The sequence below is a fragment of the Aptenodytes patagonicus genome, chromosome 1 (assembly GCF_965638725.1).
Source record: "Aptenodytes patagonicus chromosome 1, bAptPat1.pri.cur, whole genome shotgun sequence".
NCBI lineage: Eukaryota > Metazoa > Chordata > Aves > Sphenisciformes > Spheniscidae > Aptenodytes > Aptenodytes patagonicus.
In genome coordinates this window covers 37,986,954-38,014,274 of record NC_134949.1, presented here as the reverse complement: position 1 = coordinate 38,014,274, position 27,321 = coordinate 37,986,954, and the positions used below count along the sequence as shown (strand labels likewise).

The 27,321-nt window shown below is 43.8% G+C and overlaps 1 protein-coding gene across 2 annotated transcripts in view; it reads right to left on the bottom strand.

Moving 5' to 3' along the window:
- Nucleotides 1-27,321, bottom strand: part of RASSF3 (Ras association domain family member 3) — a 101,712-nt gene that overhangs the window by 34,891 nt on the left and 39,500 nt on the right. The window contains exon 1 of one of the 2 annotated variants that reach the window (XM_076332238.1): nt 18,265-18,508. The exons of the other annotated variant lie outside the window; for it this stretch is intronic. Coding sequence (XP_076188353.1) covers nt 18,265-18,393 — 129 coding nt within the window. The 5' untranslated portion in view covers nt 18,394-18,508. Of the gene's footprint in view, nt 1-18,264; nt 18,509-27,321 lie in introns of those variants that run through there. 2 annotated transcript variants of the gene reach the window in all.

Genomic DNA, 27,321 nt, shown 5'->3' with positions numbered 1-27,321 from the left:
GTTAAGTTATACTTCCACCAGAGCAATGACTGATTTTGAAACAGCTACACACTACATTGAGAGACAGCACACACCCACATGTATTTCTGCCACCCATGCTTCTACTTGTTCCACACACAAACAGCTCTCAGCCTCCCCAGGCACCAGCCGAGGGCTCTGCACAAATGCTACAGATCTGTTATGTCACATGACTTTCTTATAGCAATGAAAAGGGAGTTTAAGAGGTCCAGAAACACCATTCTTGTAGCAGCTTCTTGTAAAAGGCTACTGTTCCATCAGTAATGCGGACACAAAAGCACAAAGCAAAAATTCCCCATGGACTTTTGTAAACTGTACAAGTATTCAAATAAAAACAGAAAACAATTCATTTTGCTCAGTGAATTAATTTTTCCTCCAGAGATGAATGTAAGATGACAGGTCACCTTGAAAATAAGTCATATCATTAGCACAGAACATTTTCAAATTAAAAGAAAAAAGAGACACCATCAAGGTTCAAGGCAAAAGAACGTGCTGGAACTGAAGAACAAGACCTCCTTGGAAGGAGAGCTTTAATTGCGTATCCTTTGCTGCTCGGGGGGGCACTGGAATTTGAAGTGGGACACAGAGCTATAATTGCATGGGCATTTGCTAAGCAGGTCTGCATTTGCTAAGTAGCTCTGTGTATTCTGTTGTGCAGAGTAATAAAAAAACCCCACTCAAGAGATAAGCACTTCAGCCTGCATAGGGCTTGGACACCTTCCCAGAATTCAGGTCATAAGCAAAGACTCTCATAAGCAATGAGGGGTGCCAGAGAAAACACTTCCATGCAACTGGTCTGTATTTGGCTGTCTAGCCAAAAATTAAATGATGCACTTTTTCTTTTTATTGGCAAACACGCAATACAAAAGCACAGCAGCTTTACAAATTTCAGTCTCTCACCCACTTTCACACAATATCACTGTATGTCAACACCCAAGTTTTAAATACTGTTACACTTAGTATATACTTCATCTACTCTGGTGTGTAAAAAAAACCCCAAAACCAACAAAACCATCCTACCTTTACTGTCAAACAAGTTCTCTAGAGAACAGCCAAAGCATCCTGAAGCCTGCTGGAGAAAGTCAGCTGGATTTCCAGCACAGTCACACTCTGATAAAAGGAGCTTCAAATTCAGTCAGAAACTACATCTCAACTCTAAAATACATTCCCTTCATCCTGCAAAGGAATTCAAGGGACTAGCATTGGGCTGTGCTTGCTAGACTTCAGCTTGGACAAACATTTTAATCACCTGTCAATTATCAGCAACCATCTTCAAATCTCCAAGAGAAGAGCAGCCAAAAAGGAGGGATTTAGTGTTAATAATTACCCAACATACAGGTGTTTACAAATAGGCTTGCTTAACAGATGTCTGGTAAACAGTATTGATAAAAATAATCTGAAAAGCATTTGTATGCAGCCAAGTATTGTTTTGTGACCTCTTCAGGCATCACAGACATGAGGAAAGAGGTTTAAGAGAACACACAAAATACTGAAGGTTGAATTGATGGTATCAGCTCAAAGCCAGTCCAGCCAGTCCTGACAGACAAAGAAAACAAAACAGGCAGTGGAGGAAAAGATGACAGAAAAACCCCACACCCCTTTCCCCATACATAAGCTGCTCTCATAAGCATCACTATTTGTATAGCACAGACTCATGGTTCCTTCCAGATCAGGAAGTTCATCTTCAGAGCTCCCAACCAACCCGCCACCTGCACTGCTGCAACATACACCATTACCTCCACCTGGCCACCAGCCCCGTTGAGGTTAACTACCCACAGCACCCAGTTTCCGTGCAAACCTCCAGTTCCCAGCGGGAGCTCTCTGAGCCATCCTTCTCCTTGCTGTTCAGCTCTCTGGACTTCTCTCATCCAGGAGACGGGGCCCGGCACGCTGCCTGCCCAGCTCCCCGCACTGCTAACCAGAGTGCATTGAACACTCGAACTACAGGGCTCATAACCTCCTCCCAGCCCCAGCATCCCTCACCCACACAGAAGTCAACCCAGGGCTCGCCCCTTCTTTCCAGGTGGCTTGGTCACACAGATGCCTCACACACACCCCCCCCCACACCCCCCCCAGCTCATGGCAGAGCTCTCTGGAGAGCAGGGAGAGCGGCCTTTTCCCCAAGGCCATGGCAGCACGCCCCTGTCCCAGCCTCTCCCCTGTTAATGCTGGCACACTGGACGGGCATGGGGGAAGAGCCTGTCAGCGGAGGCTCAGCCAAGCAGCTACACCCGCACAGGCGGCCTGGAGCACACGCCAGGCTCTTACCTCTGCTCACATTGCCCCCTTTACTCAGGGTAGATGTTTTAACTCTTCATGTAGTCGCTGCACAGAGAGAAGCTTTGAGCCAGGACAGGGAAGAAGGAAGAGGCAGAGGCCAAGCAGTTTCCCCTGGTCTCCTTGCCCTGACCAGGACACGCCGAGTGTCCCCAGAGGGCCAGATGCACACATGCTCTTCCAGTCTGATGGCTGCTGATGGTCGTTGCTCCACTTTTCAGCTCTCAATAAACAAGGGACTTTGAAATTAATTCCTAAGGGATATTACTAATTGGCAGAATCAAAATTAATTGTACGTAAATCTAAATATTTATACTCATTTCTCAGTGTCCCATTGCATTGCATTCATCTAAGGGCTGAGTTCAGAGATTATTACAGACTGCCTTCAAACTGCCAAATGCCTTCCAGGTCTCGGCAACGTCAGTCAGGTTTTGGTCCTTCAGCTCCTGCTGGTGCTACCCAGTCCGCTGGTAGCCGTCCATACTTGCTCCTGGTTTGTTTTAACAAAGTACCCGAAGCAGAGTCACACATTTGTAAGAGAAAGATCTAAGAGAACAAGGAAGGGAGAAAATGTCTCATGGCTCATACAATAAAAACAACCAAGGTAAAAAACTAGATCTAATCTGCCAAATAATGAGGTATCATTTTATGTATTTTTTAAACTTGGTACTTTTCTTACATTAATAGCATACACAGCTCTGCTATTTACCAAGATCCTGACTATACTAGTGCCTTACTCAGATGAGTGCTGTCCTATTTTTCCATCGTCGGTCTTGTGGGGGAAAAAAAAAGAAAGAAAAAAAAAAGAGTGGTGATGTTTCCTTCCAGCTTGTCCAGAGGCTTATCGGGTGATGCTCTCCCTCTTTGAAATGAGCAAAATAAATTATTAAACATTCAGGAGTCAAGACACTCAAATATTCCCATTTTGTGATTAGAGAACGGCAGGAGGAGCGCGCAGCCCAGCCTTCTCTCCTTGGAGTGGTCCAATGGCAGAGCAAGACCTCCTGCCAAGAGGAGATGCCTCTTCTCTTACTGTAGCTTCTTTTCCACCTGCATTTCTCTTGTGTCTTCCATCCAGTAAAAGACACTTTCTTCCTCTCAAGCAGTCCAAAAAGCTGGCTGTATTTACACTTGTGAAGACGGCAGTAACTGTCATGCCATAACCAATAAAGCACAAAATAACAAAGTAAAATCCTGGCACAAGGTTGATTACTACAATAATTACCACAGGCAGATAGTTTAAGCTGTGAAACGTTTTATGAAGTGGCATGAAAATAGATACTGATGATACTTTTGTCAAGCAGATTAATAAACCCCTTCCAAACTTCTCCCAAAATCGGCAAGCAAGGAAACCTACCTGCAGTTTTAAAAAGCAAGCAAAGGACTAAGACTCAATTTCCACTAACAGGCACACACTTGCAGTGGAAAATTTTTGTAACTGTTGAGACTGAGTTAGTCAAGGCACAGGAAAGAGTGCAGTTACTTTTTGGTGTGGCATAATATTTAAAATACGTTTCAATATGTTTAATAGTACCCTCAACCTTATTCTCTAAATGGATGAACTGGCCTGTAAAACCTGTTACAAGGAACAATTAAGAGAGGGTTCTAAAGCCACAGAATATACGAAGAGCTAGAAATACACAAAACGCATGTATTTTAAAAATCAGGAACCTGCAAGTAAATCCAAGGTTTACACTGCAATCCTATTTGCTGCCCTACTTTCTGTCAGATAGTAAAGCGCAAATAATTTTTTCCATTCAGCAAGTTCTACTGCTTTCTCCTTACTTATCTCCTTTCAGAAGCATTATCCATTTAAAAAAAAAAAAAGAAAACCACACAAAACCAAAAAGCCCAGACTTTTCCACCTTCTGCTTACCTGTAGCATCTCTATCCAGTTAAGAAATCTGTCCAAACACTTTAAGGCATGTCTTTGCTGCACCATCTACTGAGGCTCTTCCTCCCAAAGCACAGTTCCACAAGGTAAGCCAAGCCCAGATAGGGCTTCTTGAGGTCCCACCCTCCCTGTCAGCCTCCCCACCTGCACATTCCTCCATCCACTCTAGCACCAGAACTGCTCCTCTTGCAGCCACACAGAGATCTGGTTCAAGGAAGGCATCTGGCAAAAAACTAACTTAACTAGTTTAAACTGAAGCTGCAGTGGAACCACACCCTCTGCTCAAGCGATGGCAGCCGCACTCTAAAACAGCCTTAGACCTGCAGCATCCACCTTGTAGGTGTGTGGCTGAGATGTTACAGAGCACAACCAACGGAAGTAGGATGAACTGCTCCACGATAATCCCTTCGTGTTCTACCTTGCGAGACATCACTTCTTCCTCGTGGTTCACAGGATAAATCTAGGAGATTGGAAAACCTGGCTGTGCTTGGCACCCTCTACAAAACGTCCAAAAAAAAAAAAAAAAAAAGAGTACTGCGAGTTGCATCAGGCTTGTGTTTTGACATAAGTTACATCCTGTGAACCAACCTGTGTTTAATGTTTAGTTTACCATGTTTTCACCAAGATGCTTTGTATATGTACGCTTCAACAAAAGTGGAGTATAGTGAAGTTATGAACCCGAAAGAAAATACTACCTACCTATTTACAGATAACCTGTGTGGATCAGCAATCCAATAACTAATCTGGGTAACAACTTATACCAGAGTTCGAAGACTTCTTTACGAGCATGCGCACAGAGACTGCAAAAAGAACAAAGAGGGAACAGAGGCAAGCCCTACCCAGGGAAGTATGTCCTGGTACACGCCTGAAAGAGAATGGGATCCAATTCCAGCTCAGAGTTTCAGTAGGGCATCCCCGCCATGTTTCAAACTTTTTCACTTGCCTTTGTTAGAAACAGTCAGATCAAAGTGTGGATTTCTCTGGGAGGGTAGTATAGAGGTTCATTTGGCAGCATATACTGAGGGGAGAGGGAAGAATGAGAAAGGACCTCTGGAAGCACTTAAAAAAGCAGTTCCTTCCCACATCCAGGGAATGGCATCACATTTCTAATGATTGCACTTAGCACACTAATGCTCATACCTACAAGATAATGAAATACCAGTGCTAGTATTAACAGTGCTGCTTCTACAATCCTTATAATAATAAATACTCCTCTGCTGCCTTTTGTTTCTGACACAATCACTACCAAATGCGAAATGCCTTCTGAAAGATGTTTTTTTTCCCCTGTATCTTTCAGATCTATCTCTGAAGATGAAAACATATAGGTTATTATTTGTATAAGAGGTTAAATCCAGACACATAGCATGGAGCTCCTATCTTTAATTCTCCACATAATGTTTTGACAACTAGATAGTGCTGCAAAAGCTATACTACAAGATCCTTTCCAGCATTGGCCATAAAGGCCTAGCTAAAACCAAACTCATTTTAATACAGGACCCTCAATTAAAATTCAAGTGGCAGGGGGAAGAAACAACAACAAAAAGATAAGCAAGCAAGGGTGGCATACTAACATCCTTACCAAGCTGCTTCAGGAGCTGTTTTGAGCTATAAATCACTAAAAAGGAAGTCTGCCATCAACTTTGGCTGTTACAGGAAAAAAATCACTAGGTTTATGACTTTTTTTTTTTTGCAAATACCAGGCTATTTTCACAGAACATGTCATTTTATCGTCTTATGAGGTGAACACCTACTTCACTAATGGTCTATTATCATCACAACTCAAAGCTACATCTTCATATTCCAGTGGTAACTTCAAGAACGCCTCAGGGAGGAAATCACCAAATCGTTAAAATCAAATATGCTTTGAAGAATATTTGGGGTCTGTATTTAGGGGTGGGGAAAGATGTGCCTTTTAATTATTTTTTTAATTAAATCAGCTGTGAGTTTTAAAGCTCAGAGCATTAGAAACTGCTTTGATGTCTCACTTCACACAATATCAGCCTTTTAGCACGGTATAAACAATCATGTTCCTCCATCTTGAGATAAGCTTCACATCATATGAACATGTAACTGAATCAAAAGCAGCTGTCAACTTAAACAAACCCATCAACTCTATCCATAAAACAAAATAACCTGTGATATAACTAATAATTTTTGCCCATAACTGGGCAAATGCATGCTGTAAGCAGAAGACATTTAGAAAGATACAACAGCATTTTGTAACTTCTGTTCTATTAGAATAATCTGTAACTTATTTAAATCCTTTGACATTTGTATTAAGGCACATCTTACCACCTCGCAATCCTGGGAGAAGCAACAGAACAACAGTTTGGATATCTGAAACACCAAAAGTCTTCCTATGACTATCACAGCAAAGGTCTTCGCTAGAAGAGCCCCTGAGGACCCCGCAAGTGGGATGACCCTTTCCAGGGCAGCATATTAAGAGAAAAAAATTAAGTCTTTCCCAGGATTCAGCTCAGCAGGTGCAACACTCCCCCCAAAAGCTTCCATGCCCACTGCTGCCACTGGTGGACAGGGTAAGGGCAACTGGAGAACCAAGGACACCAGAAGTGAGCCAAAACAAGAGGGTGCGGCCAGTAACTTCACTGACTGAAAACACACTTCACATGTTCATCTCAGGCACAGGTGAGCACAAAGCATTTTTTTGTGACAAAACACAGGATTAACCTCCCAGGAACCTCACTGCAATTTGGTGACCAAAGAGAAGTCAAACTGACTTGCATTACACCACCTGCTGTGTTTTAAGCCAACTTACTTGATTTTTCTGACAGCTGGGCACTTCTGTAGGGTTATTGTTTTTACAGACAGTTCCATTCTTATTCAGAACTCGAGGAAGGTGTACACCAGGAATTGTTTTCCCTGTATTTTGTAACAAATCTGCCATCACAGTATCAAGGCAACCACAAATACCCTATGGTTTAATAAACCAAAGAGGAAATCCTGACAGAATATGCTCCGCTAGCAACAGAGCCACTTTGTATTTGACATCCATCGACTTAAGAAACATCACTGGTTTTCCTCCTCGCCTAAACACCTGGCATTTATTTGTGATAATGTTATGTATGTGATCAGGTCTAAGATGTAGGAATTGTCTACACTGTCTGCTGGCTAATTGGCACCCAGCCTAATCCAGAATATAAAAATCTCACCATACTAAGCATGTGAGCTGTCTGCTTTATTTTACAAAAGATCAAGAATTCAAACCAGGGTGACAAAAAGCCACTCTTTGATAACACAGTCTAAGTATTTTCTCAAGAAAAAAGTTGCAACTTACAGCACAGAATTAAAAACCTTGTAGAAGATATTTTCTTTAGTACACTTTAATTAAAACACAGTGGTTTTAGGTAAGTTGAATTTTATTCTGCCAACATTGTACTTTTTAAAAAGCAGTAAAAATACTTCCTAGGCAAGCAAGGGACCAACAAAAGTTCAGAGAAGTGGATCACGTGGTCAGCTGAACACTAATACCGTTTTTCAAATTCTATGAAAACAAACTTGTTCCCATGAAGTCCAAATCAGACCCCAAAGCAATACTTTGCAGCTGATATAGAGAATGTTGAGAGAAGGTATTTAGATTTGTCAGCAATTCTGTTATAAACCACAGCACTGGAAGTCAGTTTCAGACTAAAAGGAGAAGGGAAAGTAATTTGTACTCAAAGAATAAAACAGGTTCTTGCTTGGCCAGGACCTTGAAGAAAAAAAAACAAGGGAAAAAATATCATTCTGTACAGGAATAATTCTTTACACACTGTCAGTCACGGAGCCCAAAGAAACAAACTTAAGAAAGGCAACTCTTCATGTAAATTAATTCAACTTTAGATTCAATAAGAATAGAAAAATGCAGTTGAAAATAATGTGATGATCTAATTCAGAGGTTTATCTGACTGATGTCCAGAAGCACTTGCTGTCTCCTCGGACAGCCATATGTACATGCACTAGTCTCTTACCACTACAATGAATTAAAAAGATAAGTAAAGCAATTAAATGATATTTTAAGAGTCATTTCCCCAGGGAAATAACTAAATTATATTATCAAATAGAAAAAGATGGTCCAGTCTTTGAACTCTACAATGGTCCCACTCCATGAGAATATCTTATCTAGCTACTGTGAATCCATCCACTTAGATCCTGAGATCCACTTACTGGGCTCTCTAAGAGCAGCTAAATGGTTTTCATTACAGAAAGAGCTGATTAAGACTCCTTTCGTTAGTCATCACCCCGCACTGCATATTCTTTGAAGGGGAAAAAGGTGTTCCCTTAAATCAACAACTAAAGGGCCCCTGAATATCAAGTTAAATACTCCCAGGATTCGGTTTATTTTAACCTGACCTACTAACTCATGCAAAAACTACAAACTGTCCTTAACGTTAGATTTTACACCAAAAAAACAGCTCACAAAGATTTAGAAACACTTTTAAATACAGAAAACAAAATTTCAGAGTTACAAGGCTACAGTTTATGTAGACACTGCATAAGAAAAGTAACGCTGTGCCAAGTTAGGTTCCATGAAAGCTCGGAGTATCATGACCAGAAGAAGATTTCTTTAACAAAAGATCAAGTTCTCCTTAATAAAGCAGACTTCTCTTGTGCAGATTACATGGGAGTCTGATTACTGCTCGCATCAGGTTGCCTGCACAAGTGATGTTCCCCTGACTGTGACAGTAGTATTCTTCCGATGCCAGCATTTGTATGTGGGCACCCAACACAGCAACCGCTCCAAGTATGGACTTTTGATTCAACTGTCCATTTTTATACAGGACAAGACATCTGCACTCCCTGGTGTGGAAATATGAAGAGGCCATTTTTCAGCCTATGCTTACAGCAGGACAGATATAATACTTTTTCCTTCCTTCTTTCAGTCAGAGCTCCTGAAAGACAACCAAGTCACAAATCAATTCCCCATCTCAAATGAGACCTTTACCATGCCTCACATGCAACCAGGATAATTTGCTCAATTTGCTCTCAGCAGCAGGTAAGTGTTCCTATTTATCATCCTGCAACAGATGGAGCAAGTGGTCTACACAAAGACTCCTTCCTTCTTCTCCTCCTCCTCCATTCCTTAACTATCAAACATGAAAGCAACACCTACTTCAAGCCTTCAACTGCAAGGGCAAAACTGCCAGGTCCACACCTCATGAAGAGTTAAGGATTTCAGCAGTTTTCAGGAGCACCACCTATTGAGGCATTTACCCCTGTACTATATCACGAAACAAGAGCCATCACATCAGTCTAACTTTTAGATCACCAGTATTCCTGCTGCTGGAAATGGGGAGCCTGCATGTTTGACAGGATTAAAACGAACTTTTCTCCTGCTCATATTTCTGTTCCTTGGTCTTCAACACTTAGGTTAAACAGTTTAGCCTGACAGATCCAGAAACACTTCTGCAGAAGCACTCTCTCCCCACTGCTTTTCAAAGTTAAACACACAAGCATAGTAACAAAAATAGGGGCTGACCAGTCTTTAAGTCACCAGTCTGGACAGTTGGGGGATCAGCTCCTGCAGCTGCCTACAGCACGTACCTGCTGTGCACTTCAGGCACAGCCTAGGTCACTTGCCACACATGAACTTTTCTGCTACTAGCAAGCTACCCAGAGCTGCAAAAAATTGTTTGGTTTTTTTTTTTTTTTTACCCTTTACTTCATAAAGGGTAACACAAGATACCTGTCTACGCCTACACTACATAATCTTTGCACACATCAATAACATAAAAAAACGTAATATAGTAGTTCAAATTACATCTACTGTGAAAAAATTGCACTGACTCTTATGCTGATCTCACAACAGCATTGAACCTTGGAACTTACTCATTTCAGACATTAGGACAAACAATGCAGGTCAATTCTCCCATTATGCAACACGCAACCACCATATTCTTAATCTTTTAAGCAGTGCCAAAGAATATGCCAGTTTCTGTACACATAAAGCACTATGGGTCATGCTGAAATCCCTAGTGCAGTTGCTAGAGTTTATACAGCTTTACCAGATGCTTCTCAGATGAACCATGAAGACATCTTGCAATGAAATGAGTAGCTCTGAACAAAGACTTCCATAATCTTAGCTTATGTATCTAAGTGAACACACTAAATCAAGCTGCCGGTGGACCGAACAGCAAGATGAGCAGGTTTTGTTCCTGAGGAGCAGAATTCTTCAGAAGAGAGCAACCCAATAAAAGAAAAGTAATGCTCTAAATAAAACATCTGAACTAAACCCTTCCAAGTTTACAGGCTAGTGTGATCCTAGGCACAACTACGTATCAGAAGTCACTAAGAGGAAGTCCTCTACAGTAGAGGTTATTAGCCATCAATAAAGGCGTTAAGCTAGTTTTGCAGTATTAACAAATTTGATCTATCCCAAACTTTTCTTCAGGGGAGACAAGCCAAATCATGGGATCCCCTGCTTCAGTGGAAATAAGATTAAGCACTTAATTATTCAGCAAACTATCATCTTCAGTCAGAGCAGAACTTGATGTTCAGTTTTTATTATTACTAATCAGGCTTTAGAGAGACCATGTTGTTTGGGTACTGCAAACACAAGACACAAGGACTGCGCACTATGAGGAAGAGTACAGCATGGTTGGACCATGCATCCATGCACTTGATCACACCTCGGATCAGTTAGGAGACAGAATGCAAGACAAGCAGCCCTAATTATGGACAACAGGGATAACTATAAAAGATTACAGACAACTGCCTTTGTAATTTGCCCCTACTGTATTGTTGTGTATAATTTCTAAAAGAAATGCACTTGCAAACAGCATTTTCCACAATTACTTAGTGGGTAAAGAGTGAGACAAAGAAGCCGACAACCAGCACACCAAGTACTCCTACATACCCAACATAAACACCTGATGCTTTCTCCGAGGCAGATGAACCACTGCTGCTTTTACTATTATTTTCAGCACAGCACAGATTCCTCCGTATACAGGAACACAAATTCCTCTCCAGCACACACACAGATGAGTAACTAGAAAGTGATCTTAATTGCTATAAGTCACATGTGGCTACTTAGCATAGCCAAATACATGTCTGCATAGGAAGCACTCTCCTCAAAACCTGTCTGCAGTATTTCATCAACCTCACAAAAGAGCAAGTGCGCCAAAAAAAAGAAAACAGAAGAAAAGCAGCAATTACTCATCCCAAGTCAATTCATACCTGTCTACAGAAACGTGCGGGCTTTGTTACAGGCATCTAAACACACAGAAAAGCTTGACAATATTGTAGTCAGGTAAGCGCTGCACCGAAACTGGAGGGGATGACAGCACACTGTGCTAGCTTCAGTCCCACCGGGGCACGCCCCTAAAGTCTGTGGGACATGCTGGTTTTAAGACCCTTCCTGAATGTTGGTCTCAAAAGGTACAAATCTGTGTGCGTGCTATATCTATTTTTTATATCTAAAAAAGATATATACAATATAGATATATATACACAAAATATATAAACACAAAATATATAAAATTTTTTTTAATGTGAGTGTATATATGCATACATACATAAAAACCCTACTATTTCTACCTGGGAGGAAAGTGCAGTACGTATTGAACAGCCTGGCCCAGCGCACTGCCTGCAGAAGTCCCCAGGGCCTTAGCTGCCTGTCCATGAGGAGAGCTGAACAATGGAGACCTGTCACTCCTACTTCCCAACGCTTACGTTGCTTGGCTCGGCTCACAAGTATACTATCACAGGCAAACACTGCATTACAGATCTACCACTTCATCTAAAATCCTCTGTTAATCGGTTTATTTGCAACTGTTAATCCAACACTGGTGCAGCTGGCTTTTTACACAAGGGACAAACTGCAGTATCAGTTTTTACTTCCGTTTTTCTTCATAATTTTGCTCTTGCAGTGGCTAAATGTTAGCCAGCAAGAACCTCTTCCAAAATGGTTATTGTGATATTGTTCTTACACACAGGTCTACAGTTGAAGTAAGAGATCATGAAAATGGGGTACCAAATTCTCTCCTTCCTTAAGCACCTTTTTGTGCTTTGTTTTGTTTTAAATCTCTTCAGTGTATTCAGATGATCCTGAGCTCAGTTGCTCTGCAGAGCACTTCCCCGAATTCACCAGACTCTTCAGGTAAAACAAAACTCCTTGTGTCTGCATGTCTATTCACATGTGTCTAAAGAAGCCTAAGTCTAAACGTTTTGGACCATAAGGCCATAGGTGCCCAACACTTTCTGACTTCAGTGAAAGTCCAAAGCTCCAGCAGTTCTGCCCTTCTGCCTTTGCACTTAGATAAAGCCACAGGATTATCCCAACTCAATTACAACATTTAAATCACAAAACACCCATACATACTAGGTACACCTGATCTTACCAGTGAGAAGCCTAGCTACTGTACTCCAACACTCAGATAGGTGAATCAAAGTCTTTTTTTCTCTCCAAATAAAAGGGAAAAAAAACACCCAACAGTGTTTATCTGGTGATATTCAAGCAAGTGTCAATAACAAAGGTAGTAACGCATTGCTGGTGCTCCAAAAGTTTATGCTAACAGAGAAGCAACTGCCTGAGATGCACCTAATATGGTATTAATACAATAGACCAAAGGAAAAAAGTGGAAAGATAGAGTTAGTCAGCTATTCTGAGTACTACCTGCCACTGTTGCTGCACTCATGACACTTAAAATAAATTGCTGAATGTAACAGCACTCATTAGATGTTTTAGTGACTTGAACTCTTCTTGGAACAGTACATTAATCCATCTCTCCTAAACTTGTTTCTTAATATTTTGTGTTAGTAGTTACCATTTCATACAGTTAAGTCCCCAACTGATGATTCTAAGAACCAACTGTGATGATAAACCAGTGTACAGCAATCAGTATCCTCTGCACAGAGCATAAATCTCATCTCACCTCCAGAGGCTGTCAGACACCAGAAGGGGACTCAGAGTTCACCCCAAAATGGCCACCATGCTCCTTCAAGCTACTGAAGCACACACACCACTTCGAGCACTCCGAGACAAAAGCGAGGCAGAAACACAAAATAAGGACCACTAGTTTACTCCAACAGCGACGACGTGGGCTTAAAACAGACACAATCTCTACCCCGCTCATTCCTTCAACTCTTAACTTGCAAGTATTTTAGCTGTGACAATGTTTATCCTATAATATTCACTGACTGCCAAATGGATTAAAAAAAGAAAAAGAAGAATGAAACACTACTGGATATTTTTAGTTGTTTTTTTTTAAATAAGTTTCATGACTACACGTCAAACAAACCTAAACTTTTTGGCTCCAAAGCAAGCCTATAATTAGAAACCTCATTTGTTCTGGTAGTCAGGAGAGCCATTTTCCCTGGAGAATGTTACTGAAAGGAAACCCAGGAAGAGTTGTAATGGCCAAACAATGTGAAACTTATTAATAACGGACACTGGTAACACAAAGCCATCCTAACGAGACTTGAGCAGTTACAAATTGCATTTTACCCCTAGAAACCGTTTTCTTCCCAAATAAAAAGCTTTTTTTTTTCTCTCTTCCTCTCAATGAAATGCCTCGAGCCACTGTGCAAATTCACATGGAACAGACCTAAAAAGGGGCTTCTGCACCCAGAAGTCTGTCTGCTTTTTCACACTTGTACCAGCTCACCCATTAAAAAAAAAATTCCTACACCTTCCCCTGCAAACCTCCTCTTCCGACAGTGGAATGAGAGATAGCTGGTTACCTTGCCAGGACTAGTTAGGGATGAGAATTTCACCCTCTGCCTTTTGCCTCTCCCCTTCATACCTCCTCTGCTCTTTTATAACCGCTTTCCATTTCCAGCTTTTTTATGAATTTCCTCTTCCACCCCCATTACCACACCTGCAAATTCCACTGACGCACAGAAAAGACAGCCACAAAAACAATGTCATGGCAGGGGGCACCGGGTGCAGGGGAAGGAACTAAGACAGCGGGTCTGGAAGCCGTGAAGACCGAGACCAGTAAGGGGAAGAGAGAGGGAGAAATCAGACTCCAGATGGGGAAGGACCGGTGTTGACAGCAAGGCAACAAGCACGTTCTTGGGTGCAGGAGGAAAGCATGCATTTCTGGAAACTGCCAACAGAAGCAACTGCATTTTTCTTGCAAGCACTTTTACAGCGCCCTGTATGAAATGGTGAAAAACAGAGTATAAACACACAGTTGCTTTTTCCTTTAAAGAGATAAGCAGTATCCAAGTGCCAACCTTCATATCTCCAAGCTATTTTACACTAGACTTCAAGCAGAGCACTCTCACATTTTGCACGCAAGCTATTCACAGTCGGATGCTGAATACAAGCTGCAGGATTTGCCCTCTTCTAACAGCTGGGATCCATGATCTTCACAGCACCGCCAGCTTCTGAAGCAGTGTCTCCCAAAGCACAGTGGTGCCCTCTCTCGCAGACCCTTCATGTGTAAGGGCACTTACAGAGAGAGAAATATCTCATGTTTCTAACCATTATAGCTACAGGGACAGGGGACATTGAAACACAGAGCAGGCAAGACCAAGTACAGGAATGTTCCCAGGTATTTGCAGTGATCCTCACGAAGACAGGAGCTTAACAAGGCTGGGAACTAACCCACACGCCAACCACAGTGCCTGAAAAGCCACCATCCATCAAGCCACCAGAGGAAGGAGAAGTATTGCGAGGATTTACATCAATGCCATTCAAAGTGGGAGAATACAGAGAACTGGCACAGGGAAGGGAAGCGTAGAAAACATGTGCAGGAAGATGCGTATCCCTCCAACATATGGCAGGACTTGCAGGAGCAGGCATGACTGTTTTCACTTTTCCTGAAAGGATGGGGGTGGGCGGGAGGAAAGAAGGAGAGAAAGGGGTCAGCTTTCAAAAGTTTGCAGAACGTCTTCTTTTGGTATTTTCTCTACAGGGAATGGACAATTTCCAAAGGCTTGATCATACAGAAGCACGGGTCTGATCTTGCAAAAGCCTATGCACATGGATAACTTTACCTTACCAGTCACACTGGCAGGACAAAAATATTTACAGTTCCTCCTTTTTCATTTATTGAGTCATTGCAAACACGGAACAGGGCCACACTGAGCTTAATCTAGCCTCCAATACTTAAATTTTACAACAGCCACAGAAGATAAGAAACCTTAAATAAAGCTAAACTTCATGAACACCACCATAGCATAAAGCAGCCTGCATTTTATGCACATTGCCCTCAGATTAAAGTATTTCTTGCTTAAGAAATTGCTTTGGGGCCGCTGCTTGGCCCCAAAATACCATGCTGCCTGTCATACACGGTAATGGGGTTTATGCTTCAATTTTTTTTTTTTTTAGAAGTGGTAGAGAGAGAGGAAGAGACAAACCTTTAACCACCCTGCAGAAAATGAGCCATCTTAGGCAAAGCCTGAAGGTACTATCACAAGATTTTTACACCAGAATTGGTATCAATCCATTCATTAATCCTGTCTTAGCTGCAGAAACTGAGGTACATAAGTAAGCCCATCCCTGTCCCATTAAACGGAAGACAAAAATTCACCCAGCTACTTAATTTCCTTTTTTCCTTCTTTTCTTTGGAAATCCATACAAAACAAGTCCAAACGCTACTACTGAGTTTTTCTGCAGACACAGCTGCAAGCCAAACGCTCTAACCCATTTCTTCCCCACGAGAAAGGGGGCAGAGGGAGCTAAGACAGAAGAATAAAAGTAATTGCCAGCACTTAAGTCTTCTACAAGAAAAAAAAAAAAAACACCACACTGCAAAACTTAGTATCTGTATAGTTGAGAAAGACACAGAAACAATAACTAACAGCTCCCCTCTTTTCTCTTCGCTCAAGGGGACATAGTATGCATTTTTTGACTAAACCTCAAATACAAACCAAAAGTATCATCCTCATCCGTACAAAGAGACTTATTATGATTGTTATTGCTGGAAGGGGAAACTCACTCTTACTGGCCACATGACTGTTGAAATCTACATTCAGCATTGTTCGGGGATTTTTTTTTTTTCTTTCCTCTACAACTCAGCAGCTCAGAGCAACTGATAATAACTTCATGACTAGAAACATTTAGCTGAGCATTTCTGACGCTGCAGAGTCAGCAATACAGATGAATTTCTTCCAGGCTACTCAATACATACTTAAGCATGTACCCTGCAGCACCTCACTGTAGTATTCTTTTGGGAAACACTACTAGAGCACAGTATCAAATTCTAAGTTTTTTTTTTTTCCATCCCCCTTTGCTTGGAAAGGTTAACATCACATACAGCGATCTACGTGTTTGCAAAATTTACTACTTATACAACTAGTATTTAGTAAGACAACTCATACAACAGCGTTATAAAGACACACCATATGTGTGTCTTTATGTTTTTAGGATCTGAATCAAGCCCTGGGCCTTCTCACATCTCATGACACAGCAGTTACACACAGCCTGACAGCAGCTAGGTATCTGTTCGCACAGTACTGTCACACCATGATCCTCCTCTGTAACGGCCAGGTGGCAGCCAACACCGGCCAAATAGGTTAGCAGATGAAGTTCAAGGACACTCAGCAGGACTTGCCAGCTTCCACAGAGTCCCTCAGGTTAGTGGGAGGCTGAAACTCAAGATGGGTGAGAAAGACGACCCCTGAGGAGGGGTGCAGCAAGAAGCACCCTGGGGAAGCAGCCATGATCTGATAAAAAGCTGGTCCCAGCCTATCTGCACAAGGTACCCGAGCTCAGGTGTAGGGAGAGGGTGTGCCCAGGCTCCCTGCCAAACTTTGCAAAGGAAGCTAAAGCTCAAGAAAGCTCTGTGCACTTCCTCCAACAGGAGCAGGAGTTTCCTGAGGGGCAGTTAGAGGGCTTAAGTTACAAGCAAATCACAAACAGGGTGTAACAGATGGAGAACCTTGGAGAAACAGAAACAAGGGCTGGCTTTCTGCAGCACAACATAGCCTAGAGGAACGGACATGGGCAACGAACGATGGGTCTTGACAAGCCCCACAGGTGGGCCAGAGGGCACCTGAGGTATCCAGGCTTTGACAAGCAAGTTTATAACTAGGTCTCCATAGCAGCAGTAATACCGACACCAAAGTGCAGTGAGGAAAAAACACCAAAAGTTTGTACAAAGAAACAGGCGCTGAACAGGGAGAAGCCACAGCCAACAGCAGGAGCAGGGGAAGAAGAGGTAGCATAAGCAAAACAGGCTCACTAGCTTATAGTTTCCAAAGATACAAACCACCTCTAGAAAGAGATCCTACACTTTGGGAAGAGAGAAATGAGAGGGGGCAGGACTGCTTAGCTGAAGAAACGTGACGTTTACCCTATATGGTTTAACGACTGCTCTGGATCGGACAGGGACTGTTCCATTTTGTATCCCTGACACAAGTTCTACTGCTAGGAGAGAGGCTGGTTTTGTTATGGCAAGGCTTCCTCAGCACACCAACACTTCGCACTCTGCCTGTAGTCCTCCACTGAAATTTCAAGGCTGACCACAAAAGGGGTTGGTTTGGGTTTTTGCTTTGTTTTTAATCAGTTCTTCACTTCAAAGCCCACTTGCAGTTGATTTCCTGAGCCTGAATGCTTAAACCAAGACACTTAAACACTTCTGAGGGCCTTTCTCTGCCAACAAAACAGCTGAAGAGGCTGTCATTCATCTCGAAATGAGCTCTGAGAGGAGTGAAGAGGCAGACCCTGCCGTACCCCAGCGGAGAGCTGCCAGCAGAGCCGACAGCAGGGCCGATAGCACGGTTACTCACCACAGAAACATGTGATTTTTGATCACATCCCCAGCCCGCCGGGCTCTGGGGGGGTCAGACTTGCAGTCCAGCTCCCTCAGGCCGGTTTCCGAGCGGGGCACCCCGGCGGGCTCCCGGAGCTGCCACCGGTCTCCCCGGAGAGACCTTCGGCCCGCGCAGGAGCCCGGCCGCAGGGCTCGAAGCCCGGGGGCGAGTGAAGCCCTTCCCCGCCGCCTCCTCCCCGCCCCGTCCCGGGGCCCGCGCGGCTCCCGCGGGTCCTTCCCCGTGGGGGAGGGGGTGGCGGACACGTGGAGGCCGAGGCCGCAGGGAGGGAGGCGGCCCGGCACGGCCCGGCACGGCACGGCGGCAGCCGGCCCCGCGGGGCGAGGCCACCCCCCAGCCCAGCGCACGGCACTTACTTGCGGGGCGGCCCGGGTCTTGCCCGGCGGCCTCCTGAAGAAGGAGGTGCGGGCGGTGAAGAAGAACTCCTCGGACTCCTCCTCCTCCAGGCTGCTGTAGCCGCTGCTCATGCTGCTGGTCCAGGTCATCGGCGGCGGCGGCTGCTGGTGGTGCTGCTGCTGCTGGGGCCGGGCGGCGGAGAGCGCCGTCCCGGCCGCCGCATGGGGCCCCGCCGCTGCCGCTCCTCTCCCAGCGCCGCCGGGCCCGGGGCGCAGGAGGAGGAGCTGCTGCTCTGGCGGCTCCGCTCCCGCCCTCCGCTCCCTTCCTGCCGCACAAGTTTCCGCGGGCAGCGCCGCTCCGAGCCCGGCCGGGCGGCGACGCCCCCGCCCGCCCCGCGGGACGCCCGCCCCGGGCAGCAGGTGAGGGGGCGGGGGCCGACCGCTTCCCGCCCCCCGGGCCCCGAAACACCGGCCCGGCCTGAGCGGGGGGGGTCCCGCCGGCACGGCGAGCCCAGCAGCCGGGTGCCGGGGCCCGACTGCCGCGGGGCGGCGAGGGGGGAGGCGGAAGATCAAAGCACGGGCGTGGGCTGGAGTTACTGACCCTCCTCCCGGCCGCTGTGCTGATACCTCAGCATGCCCCCTCATTAATTACAAGCAACGAGGCAGTGAAGGGGGGCCTTGCTAAAGAAAGAGGTTCCCAAACTTTTTCCTAATAATGACCTGATTTCACTCTCCTATGCGCCTGTAAGAACAAAGTTATTAAAAAATAACCAATGGCAAAACAACTGCAAGCCTCTCCTGCTTTGTTCTTCCAGTAATCTTTGAATTTAAGCTTTGCAGCTGGTAGCAGACCCAATCGTGCTGAGCAATAACAACCTTGAATTCCCGCAGCTGCTGTGGGTGGCTGGCCCTGGCCTCTCCTCCGTGATCAGGCCCACGGACTATTAAGTCAATGGAATTCATCGCCCCAGGGCGTAAGGAGGAGCGAGGCTTGTGAAGACTCAGCAGAGATTAGATACGTGTACAGATAGCAAGAATATCCAGAGCTGCAACTGGGAAACATATTTAAAAGCACAAAAGTACTGATAAGATGCAGGGCGTACATCAAACTCGTCGTTAATGGGGGAAATGACAGACAATGCCTGAAGGCCAAGTCACTCCGTAATTACCTGCTTCAGAGTTTCTCATGTCTTCCCTTAATTTATCTAGGGCTGGTCACTGTCACAGACAGGATACTGGGTTTAAGGTACGGCTTCCTAAGGCTACACAGCTGCCCGAAAAAGCAGACTTGCCTTTCCTGCACGCCCTCAGCCCGGTATTCCTGCTGTCCCCCCCGTGCCACGGCAGTGGTCCTGTGGGGGGAAGTGAGTCACATCAGCCACTCGCCGCCGGAGCAAACCCCGGGAGACGGGGCTGTGGGGATCAGGAAGGAGGGCAGGCTACACCTTTCAGCAACAGCACAGCCTTAGATTAAACAGATTCGAAGCTGCGTGTTTACCAAGCCACGGTCTAAGCCAATATATCAGTTCCCGTGGTCTCAATACTCAGCCACAGATGTATCTGGGATGCCACTAGCTGACGTCTCCTTTCCCTCTTCCCCATCCCCATCTACAAACTCCTCATCTGCTATGTGTGGCCATTCCTGTCCCCCCCCCCCCAAGTGGGGACTGGGTCTGTTTCTGCCCGTTAGGTGCTTTTCCCGCACCAGTATGCCGTACATATTGATAAAGTCACCTTAACACCAGCAAAACAACTCACACTGAGAACTAAAACCAGTTAATCAGTTTGGGAGGTGTTAAATCCTTACTTTCCCATCAACTCTGATTCTCCCAGATTTTTGTATGGAGTTTTGGCATCTGGCAGATTAGAAGGTTGCATAGCTTTTAAAAACAAATAATTGAGTCTAACAGCATAGATGCGAATGTGTCAGATCTTGAGCTTACTTGTTGGCACTGTAAAGCCCCATGGTATTCAAGATAGCTTTAAGTTGAATGCCAAGTTACTTGAATGCGACTAAAACATTAAAATGCTTGCTTTAGACAAATGAGCTTTGTGTTACCTGGCTTGCCAAGACCAGCCCCATGCCAAAAGGAAGTCCCACCAGAGATCTGCCAGGTGTGCCTCTGAACCTGTCCAAGACCCAGCAACCTCAGTTTACAAAGCTTTTGGACATAACGCCCCTGACCATGATCACGATTAAGGTGAAGGTTTTTAAGTGACTCGGGTGTGCTACAAAAGGGGATTTGCGTTTTCAAACTACAAAGGCGGTTTTAAATGTTATCCGCTGGCACACTTGACAGACTCCCCAGCAACAAAAGGCACTGTGTGCATAGCCTGTTTGCTTGGCCGCGGCCTCAAACCTGATAGTGTGTGGGTGGACCATTGAGCTGGCAAAGAGGATCATTTAGACAATAAGCTGCTGCAAGGGAGCTCGAGTCCATCTGTGCAAGATCAGTTGCAAGTCCTAGGCTCGAGTTTATATGTTCTCTGGCAGCAAGGCATGGCATTCACCTTGTCTGTCAAGCATGATTTCTATTGATAACACCAAAAGATTTACAGTATCGTTTTCTCCTGCTGCAACAAAGAACAATGGAGAAAATACGTCTAAGTTCTTTGTGATATATCTTCCAATATGAGTTCACTCCTCAACTATAGCTCTGTTTTTAAGCCTACTAATTTTGACAATGATTTTTTTTTTATTTTTAATTTTTAATTTGACAGTGATTTTTTACTTTTTTTTTTTTCAGATGTGACACTGAATCAAACAATTCACATGAAGGTACAAACAGATGTGATGCCTTTCAATTTTGATTTGCTTGGTGCTTGCAAATAACATATCCAAATCCTATCAAGTATTTTGCAAGGCTGATACTTAAAGATGAATCGTTACCCCTGTGGATTTCACTGTTCCCAGGCTACTCTCTGTTCATATTTTTAACGTCTCTGTCCCCAGACAAGTACTTTTGCACCTTCTCAAATTGACTTCTTGATCTTACCTAGGTAAGATTCATCCAAGGCTCTTTGTTAGGTGCTGCATTGAAACCTCTACACTACCCGCCTTGCGTTATTTTTGGTTCACTCTGACAGGCCTCTTAAACAGTCAACAAAAAAAAATAACACTGCATAATGAAAACAAAGACAGCCATGTCTCAAGATGAAGTTTGTAATAAGCTTTCTGAAAGCATACTTGTTCTTTAGTAGAATTATTGAAGCACTAGGTTAAAATAATGATGTTAAAAGCCAAGGAATGTGGTACAGGAGAGAGATTTAAAACATCAACAAGCGCTATGAGACTCTTAATCAGTCCTCCCAAGAAATAATTCAACCCAGTGAGAAATTAAGCTGGCGATCACACAGGCAACTGCAAGAAGAAGGAGATGCTTTCTTTTTAAATTAACAGCTAAGTTGAAGTAGCAAGTAGTGCTACAAATGCACCTGTGAAGAAAAGAAGAAACTTTTTTTGGTTTTTTATTAAAGCTTGATGACACAGGTAGAATTTCAGGATATTTTTAAACTAGAGCCCATTCAAGCCAGTTTAAAAGTGGTGACTCAAGTAACAACCAAAAATAGTAATGGGTACTCTGTGTTCCAAAGCAAGAGTCTCATGAATAAAATATTAATAAAAAGCAATCACAGGCAAAGATAACCTGTGTCATACACAGCTTTTTGTTGTGTAGGGGGAAAAACAATATTTAAAATCACTGTTACATTCAAGGATAAAATTCAGCTTTAAATCACTTTGTGGTTTTGGAGAGTCAGTTCAGAGAAATGAAACATCAGGCATAGCTTCCAGAAAAGTGAAAATTAAAGCTGAACTTCCTAAATGGCAAAACAGGTGTGAATAATTTTATGAATCTGGCAAGGATTAGGACTTTCAACTACCATAACTGAAATAACCCTTAGAACCAGACATCGAATTTCATACAGGTGGACTGCTTCACAAGGTCCTACAGCTTCATTTGTTTATTTATATTAAAATATCACTTTATTGAAGTGATCACAATACCACGGGAAAGTATGGTTGAACAGGATTACAAGGGGTAGTTCAATAAATTCGTCCCCTGCTCTGAAGAAGAACCAAGGACTTTACACCATCCCTAACAGACCTTTAGCTAACCCATTCTTGACAGAGAGTATGGTAGTGTAACATCTCCCCCGTAGGTCATCCCTTCCAGTGTTTAAGCTATTTACTGAGTTGGAAAGTTTTTCCTAACATCCCATTTTAAATCTTTAACCTTGCCCATTTGCTTCTTAGCAAAAGAAAGAGAGGGAGAACAGTCCATCCCTGTTTTTTATAGCAACCTTTTGGGGATTTGAGGACTCTTTTTGTTCCCCCCATTCTTCTGCTTCCCAGACTAAACAAAGGGACAACTGATAAAACATCCTATAGAGTTTACATTAACTCAATCAGCAACTGCATGATGTTTACATGTTTCTAAAACATCCTCTCAGCCCTCTGACATAGAAACTGGGAGGACTCATTAAAATGGGAAAGCTACTAAACATTCACTTGGCCAGTAATGCTGCTTTGAGCTCTGAGACCAAGATGCTCAGGTCTACACACAAACCTTGGACTTTTCTCCAGATTTTTGCCAGACTACATCAAAAGGCACTGGGTCAAAGGAGCAGGAAAGCTGAAAGCAAGCTGGGGTATAGGCTTGGAGAGTCCTGCAGCATTTAAGACTATGTTTCTATTAAAATAAAAACAGTAATGTGGAGATCTTATGAGAAGAGTCTACAGATTCCTCCTTTCTTACCTCCCCTGACTTCAGTCCTGCCTGGGTGAAACCCTGCAAGGGTGCTTACATGCTCCGGCAAGCAGGACCTGCAGTGGCCCCGTAGCCGTGGGCAGCAGCCTCCGGCGGGGTGGGACCAGTGAAGGGAAGCAGGACGTGGGCTGTGGGAGGGAAAGGGTCAGCGCAGGGACTAAACTTCCTTACCTCCCGCTAAACCTGCATGAATATCCCCTGGTGTCACCAGTGTTTGGCAGGAAGAGTTTCATTAATGACCCTAGCAGTATTTATAATTATAATTGCTATGAATTTGCAAGATGCCCCCAGCCCCTGTCTGCTTCAGGAACTCTTCTGGTCGCTTCTGGTGTCCTGCAGTTCGCTCTCTCCCTCTTACTTTCCACCTTCACATGTCTTTGAAAGCGCCAGCCCTGATCCTGTAAAGGCTTGACCATGGACATAGTTTTATCCATCACTAGTCCCTATGGGACATGCTAAATCTTAAGATATGCTTAGGACTGAAATCCAAAAGTACCTAATAGCACGTTGGATTTGGCTTATTTGTAACATATTTACAGAGAAATATAATTATTTCATCATGTTCATTATGCAAATTATGGCTGTATAGCAAAGACTACCCAAAAACAAGTTGCAGAGGAAGAAAAGACAGTTTGTAACAGACTGTCCCTTTAAAATCAGAAAAAATAATTCGCAAATCGTGTGGCTTTAGTTTTTTTAACATTCTAGCTGAAAACAGTGGTAATTTCAAACGATCAAAGCAAAGCAATAAAGTTGAAATACAACCAACACAGAACATCCACTCAGGCCTGTAGTTTCCTTACACCAGTAAACTTTCTGTTTACTCATTTCTCCCATTTGTCTTGAATTAATAGCTCAGGTCTGTTTAGTACCACTGGCAGCAATGACAATTACCCTTTGATTCATACTCAGCGACTTGTTAATTCAAACAAGGTCATTCCAGCCACACAAGCACATGAGTGCAGACTGAAAACAAACAGGAGCCAGCTAAACAGCCTCTCTCCATCTCCTGGTGAAGAAATGCCATGGGGACATGTACTTGCTATGGCAGATACAACCTTAGACGGCGTTGTCAGGAATCCTTTTCCAGCTCCTAAAATTCTTAATTCTGCCCAGCCCCTTAAGCCCCCTTGGTGTGACTCTCATCCAAAATCCTCAAAACGAAAGGGATACCTGGAAGCTAAAAATAACCCACGTAATCGCTTTCTTACTCACATGTTCACATACTTGCAGTCACGCACCGATTCCATGGTCTTCATCTACCATACTCGGACTGGTCAGAAGATAACAGAACCCAGAGCAAGTTCACCTCCCCCATCCCATCTGGGGGTTGTGCTCGGAGCAGTCAGACCTACATTATTTTGAAGGGGGACAGAAAGGGGATGGAACGAGAAGATTGTGCTTGTCTCCTTTTTTACGATGCTGGAAACATGGCCACCTACCCACATGCACAGTCCTACTGAAATCAATAGAGCTACTCATTATTTTAAACAGGCACATAGTTTGGAGGATTGTGGACTTTATCTTGGTTCCTACCTAAAGCTATAGAGATAAAACTGTACCCTTCCTGACAGTTTTGGAATTACCATCATCCTTGGGTTAGCATTTAACAGTTTCCCAGAATATTCAGGCAATACCCTTTTTTATCTCCAAAAAGATGTGTTGTTGATCCAGCTTAGCAAGATGACTCAAGATTGGCCAGTGTAAGACCACAAGTACAGCCTTCAGCAAGTACTTCTGCAGTTTGAAGACACTGCCATGGAGTCTGACCTCATCCTGCAGTGCAAGTGCCAAACTCCCCACATCCTGCCCTGGCCCCAAACCCACCTGGACCAACTGAGAGACTCCCACTGTCTTTGAAATTATTTGCATAAAGCTCATAAAGCAATCCTCTACTTGTATGCATTTTTCTTCCAGGTTATTTGCAACCCGATTAGGCAGCAGTGCTCTCCAAAACAGAGATGTTTGCCAGTCGTTGACTATAAACTGCATTATTAAACAGGTACTTTCTTGTCACAGATATGGAAAGGTAGATTTTACAGTACAAATGATGAACAAATATTTTGTATGTCTGTCATACATTTAATCAGAGAGTTTCAAAGAGCTGTGCAAATGTACTGAACTGAGTCTTGCCCTGCCCCTCACTCCCGTTTCAAAGGCTGGATTTCTGTGGCCCAGACAGATCAGTGGATGTGCCATCTGGCAATCTGTTCCCTCCAGCAATGGCCTTTTTAGCTTATGCTGTAGCCAGCCCTAACAATGTCAGATCACAAGTCTGTCAGCACCCAGATGTAGCCCCAAAGCCCTGACCCAATAAACATTGAAGAAGAATTCATCCTTACTTGCACAATCCCACTGATGTGAATAGTCAGACATAAGTACAAGCTAAGGTTGGCATAAGGGAAACTCAGAGGCCTGGGAGCTCTGTCATCTAATTCTCTGTAAGCACCCTTGCTTTGCCAGGGTAACCAGTAGAGCTACTAGAGAAAATATAATCTTAAGGAAATATTCTATAATAAAGTGTACAGAAAACAGACGTTCTCCTACTTTTGATTCTCTTCCTAATTGCCAACAGTATGTAAGAATACTCAGGGCAGTAAAATTAACTAGGACCTTCTGTTTTAAGTATAGAAACCACAACTGTGGAAGCTCAGCATGCTTGTGGATACCACGAAAATGTGAGCCCTAATGCGCTCTAGCTGCAATCTGATTCCCAGCATCTGTCCTCAAACCAGTGAATTGGTGGGGGAAGGGGCCTTCTGGTCAGGGAATCACATCCACATTGTCATTTCCTAAACAAAGAACAAGAAATTGTCCTGTCATACTGTGTACAAGATGACATTTTGCTCTGTTTAATAAGTCTGATTGTGATAGATAGTAGAAACTCCCTAGAAACTGTCCCTGCAAGTTTAGGACTTTCTAGTAAATCATCTTGACAACAGCCCATGAAGACAAGCATCCCAGAAAGACAGTGCTATTTGACAGGACAACAGATCTGAGAATTTGTTGCTGAAATGCTTGTCTAATCCATCCAGTCCACCCTTAGCTGGAAAAATCTGAAAAAATTAGCCTCAAAGTGCAGTGCCCTATGCCTGCTGAGCCAGCCCTGCCAGCTGAAATGCTGGGGGTTGCAGCAGAGCAGCCCTGCTTGCGTGCTCGTGCCTGCCCACTTGCTCCCCGGCTTGCAAGCCCAGCACGCAACGGAGGAGCTGCCAGCTGCTAATGCAAGGTAATTAATTTTTTTTTCACCCTGTACTTCTGCAGTGCTGCACAAGATTAACATTCTTCACGTTTTCAGTAGGATGTGACCACCTTTGAAAATTTTGCCCTGAATCAGCCTTTCTTTTAGCTAACTCTCACTAACTCCTTTCACATTTGGTCCATGTCCCATTCACCGGCCTAAGGCTTCCCAATTCCCACCTTTGCTGTCATGCTCTTCCTCCCCCATTGCGAGAGCACCAGTGCGGGGATAAAAAAAGTAGGACAGTTTAAAGAAGAGACAGGAGTGCAGGGACTGGAAAAAAACAGAAGTGAGAAACAGGCAAATCGGCCAAAGTAAAAACCAAACAAAAAAAGGTAGTATTTTGAAATAAGAATCAGATTTTGCTATCAGTATTCCTGAAAATCCCAGAACAAATGACCAGACAAATTTCTGGGTGGAAAAAGAGCACATGTCTAGGAAAGCTGAGATGTATGTTTCTAATTCTGGAGGAAGATTTAGAGAAAAAATATACTGAAAAATTAAAAAGGATTATTATGGGAAAAGTACACTACATGAAAGGGCAGCTAAAGAAAGCATATGTGTCAGGGCTGAGAAGTTACTGGAGAAGTAGAAAAGAGACAAGGAAAAAAAGAATATATGGTGCTTCTTTTTTCTTTCAAAACTGTGGAATGATGTGCACAGCACCTTGAATCCTCAATTTAGCAGATTTGAAGTCAGCCTCCTGGCTTCACGTACGGAGGTAAAAGGAAGGGAGGGAGTGGATGCCTTACATCAATGACAAGTCCAGCAGAGCTGCAGAACACACGGGGCCGTAGCCTTGTCAGAGGTTTCCTGCTTCTGTGCGGCTCTTGCTCTCCTCTACCTACATTTTATCACTGAGATGTAGCGACAGCACTTTCGGGGAAAAAAAGAGATGACCAGAAGGAAAATAAGCAACATTTGCACTTAGATACAGCAGGAGAACCATCCCACCCTGAGGGAAGGAAGCTATTTATGCCTCCGCCTGCTGCCACGTCTGGTCCTGCCATGGGTGAAGAGGTCAGAGCCTGAGCCCTGGGCTGATGCAGGGCAAGTTGACAGGACTTA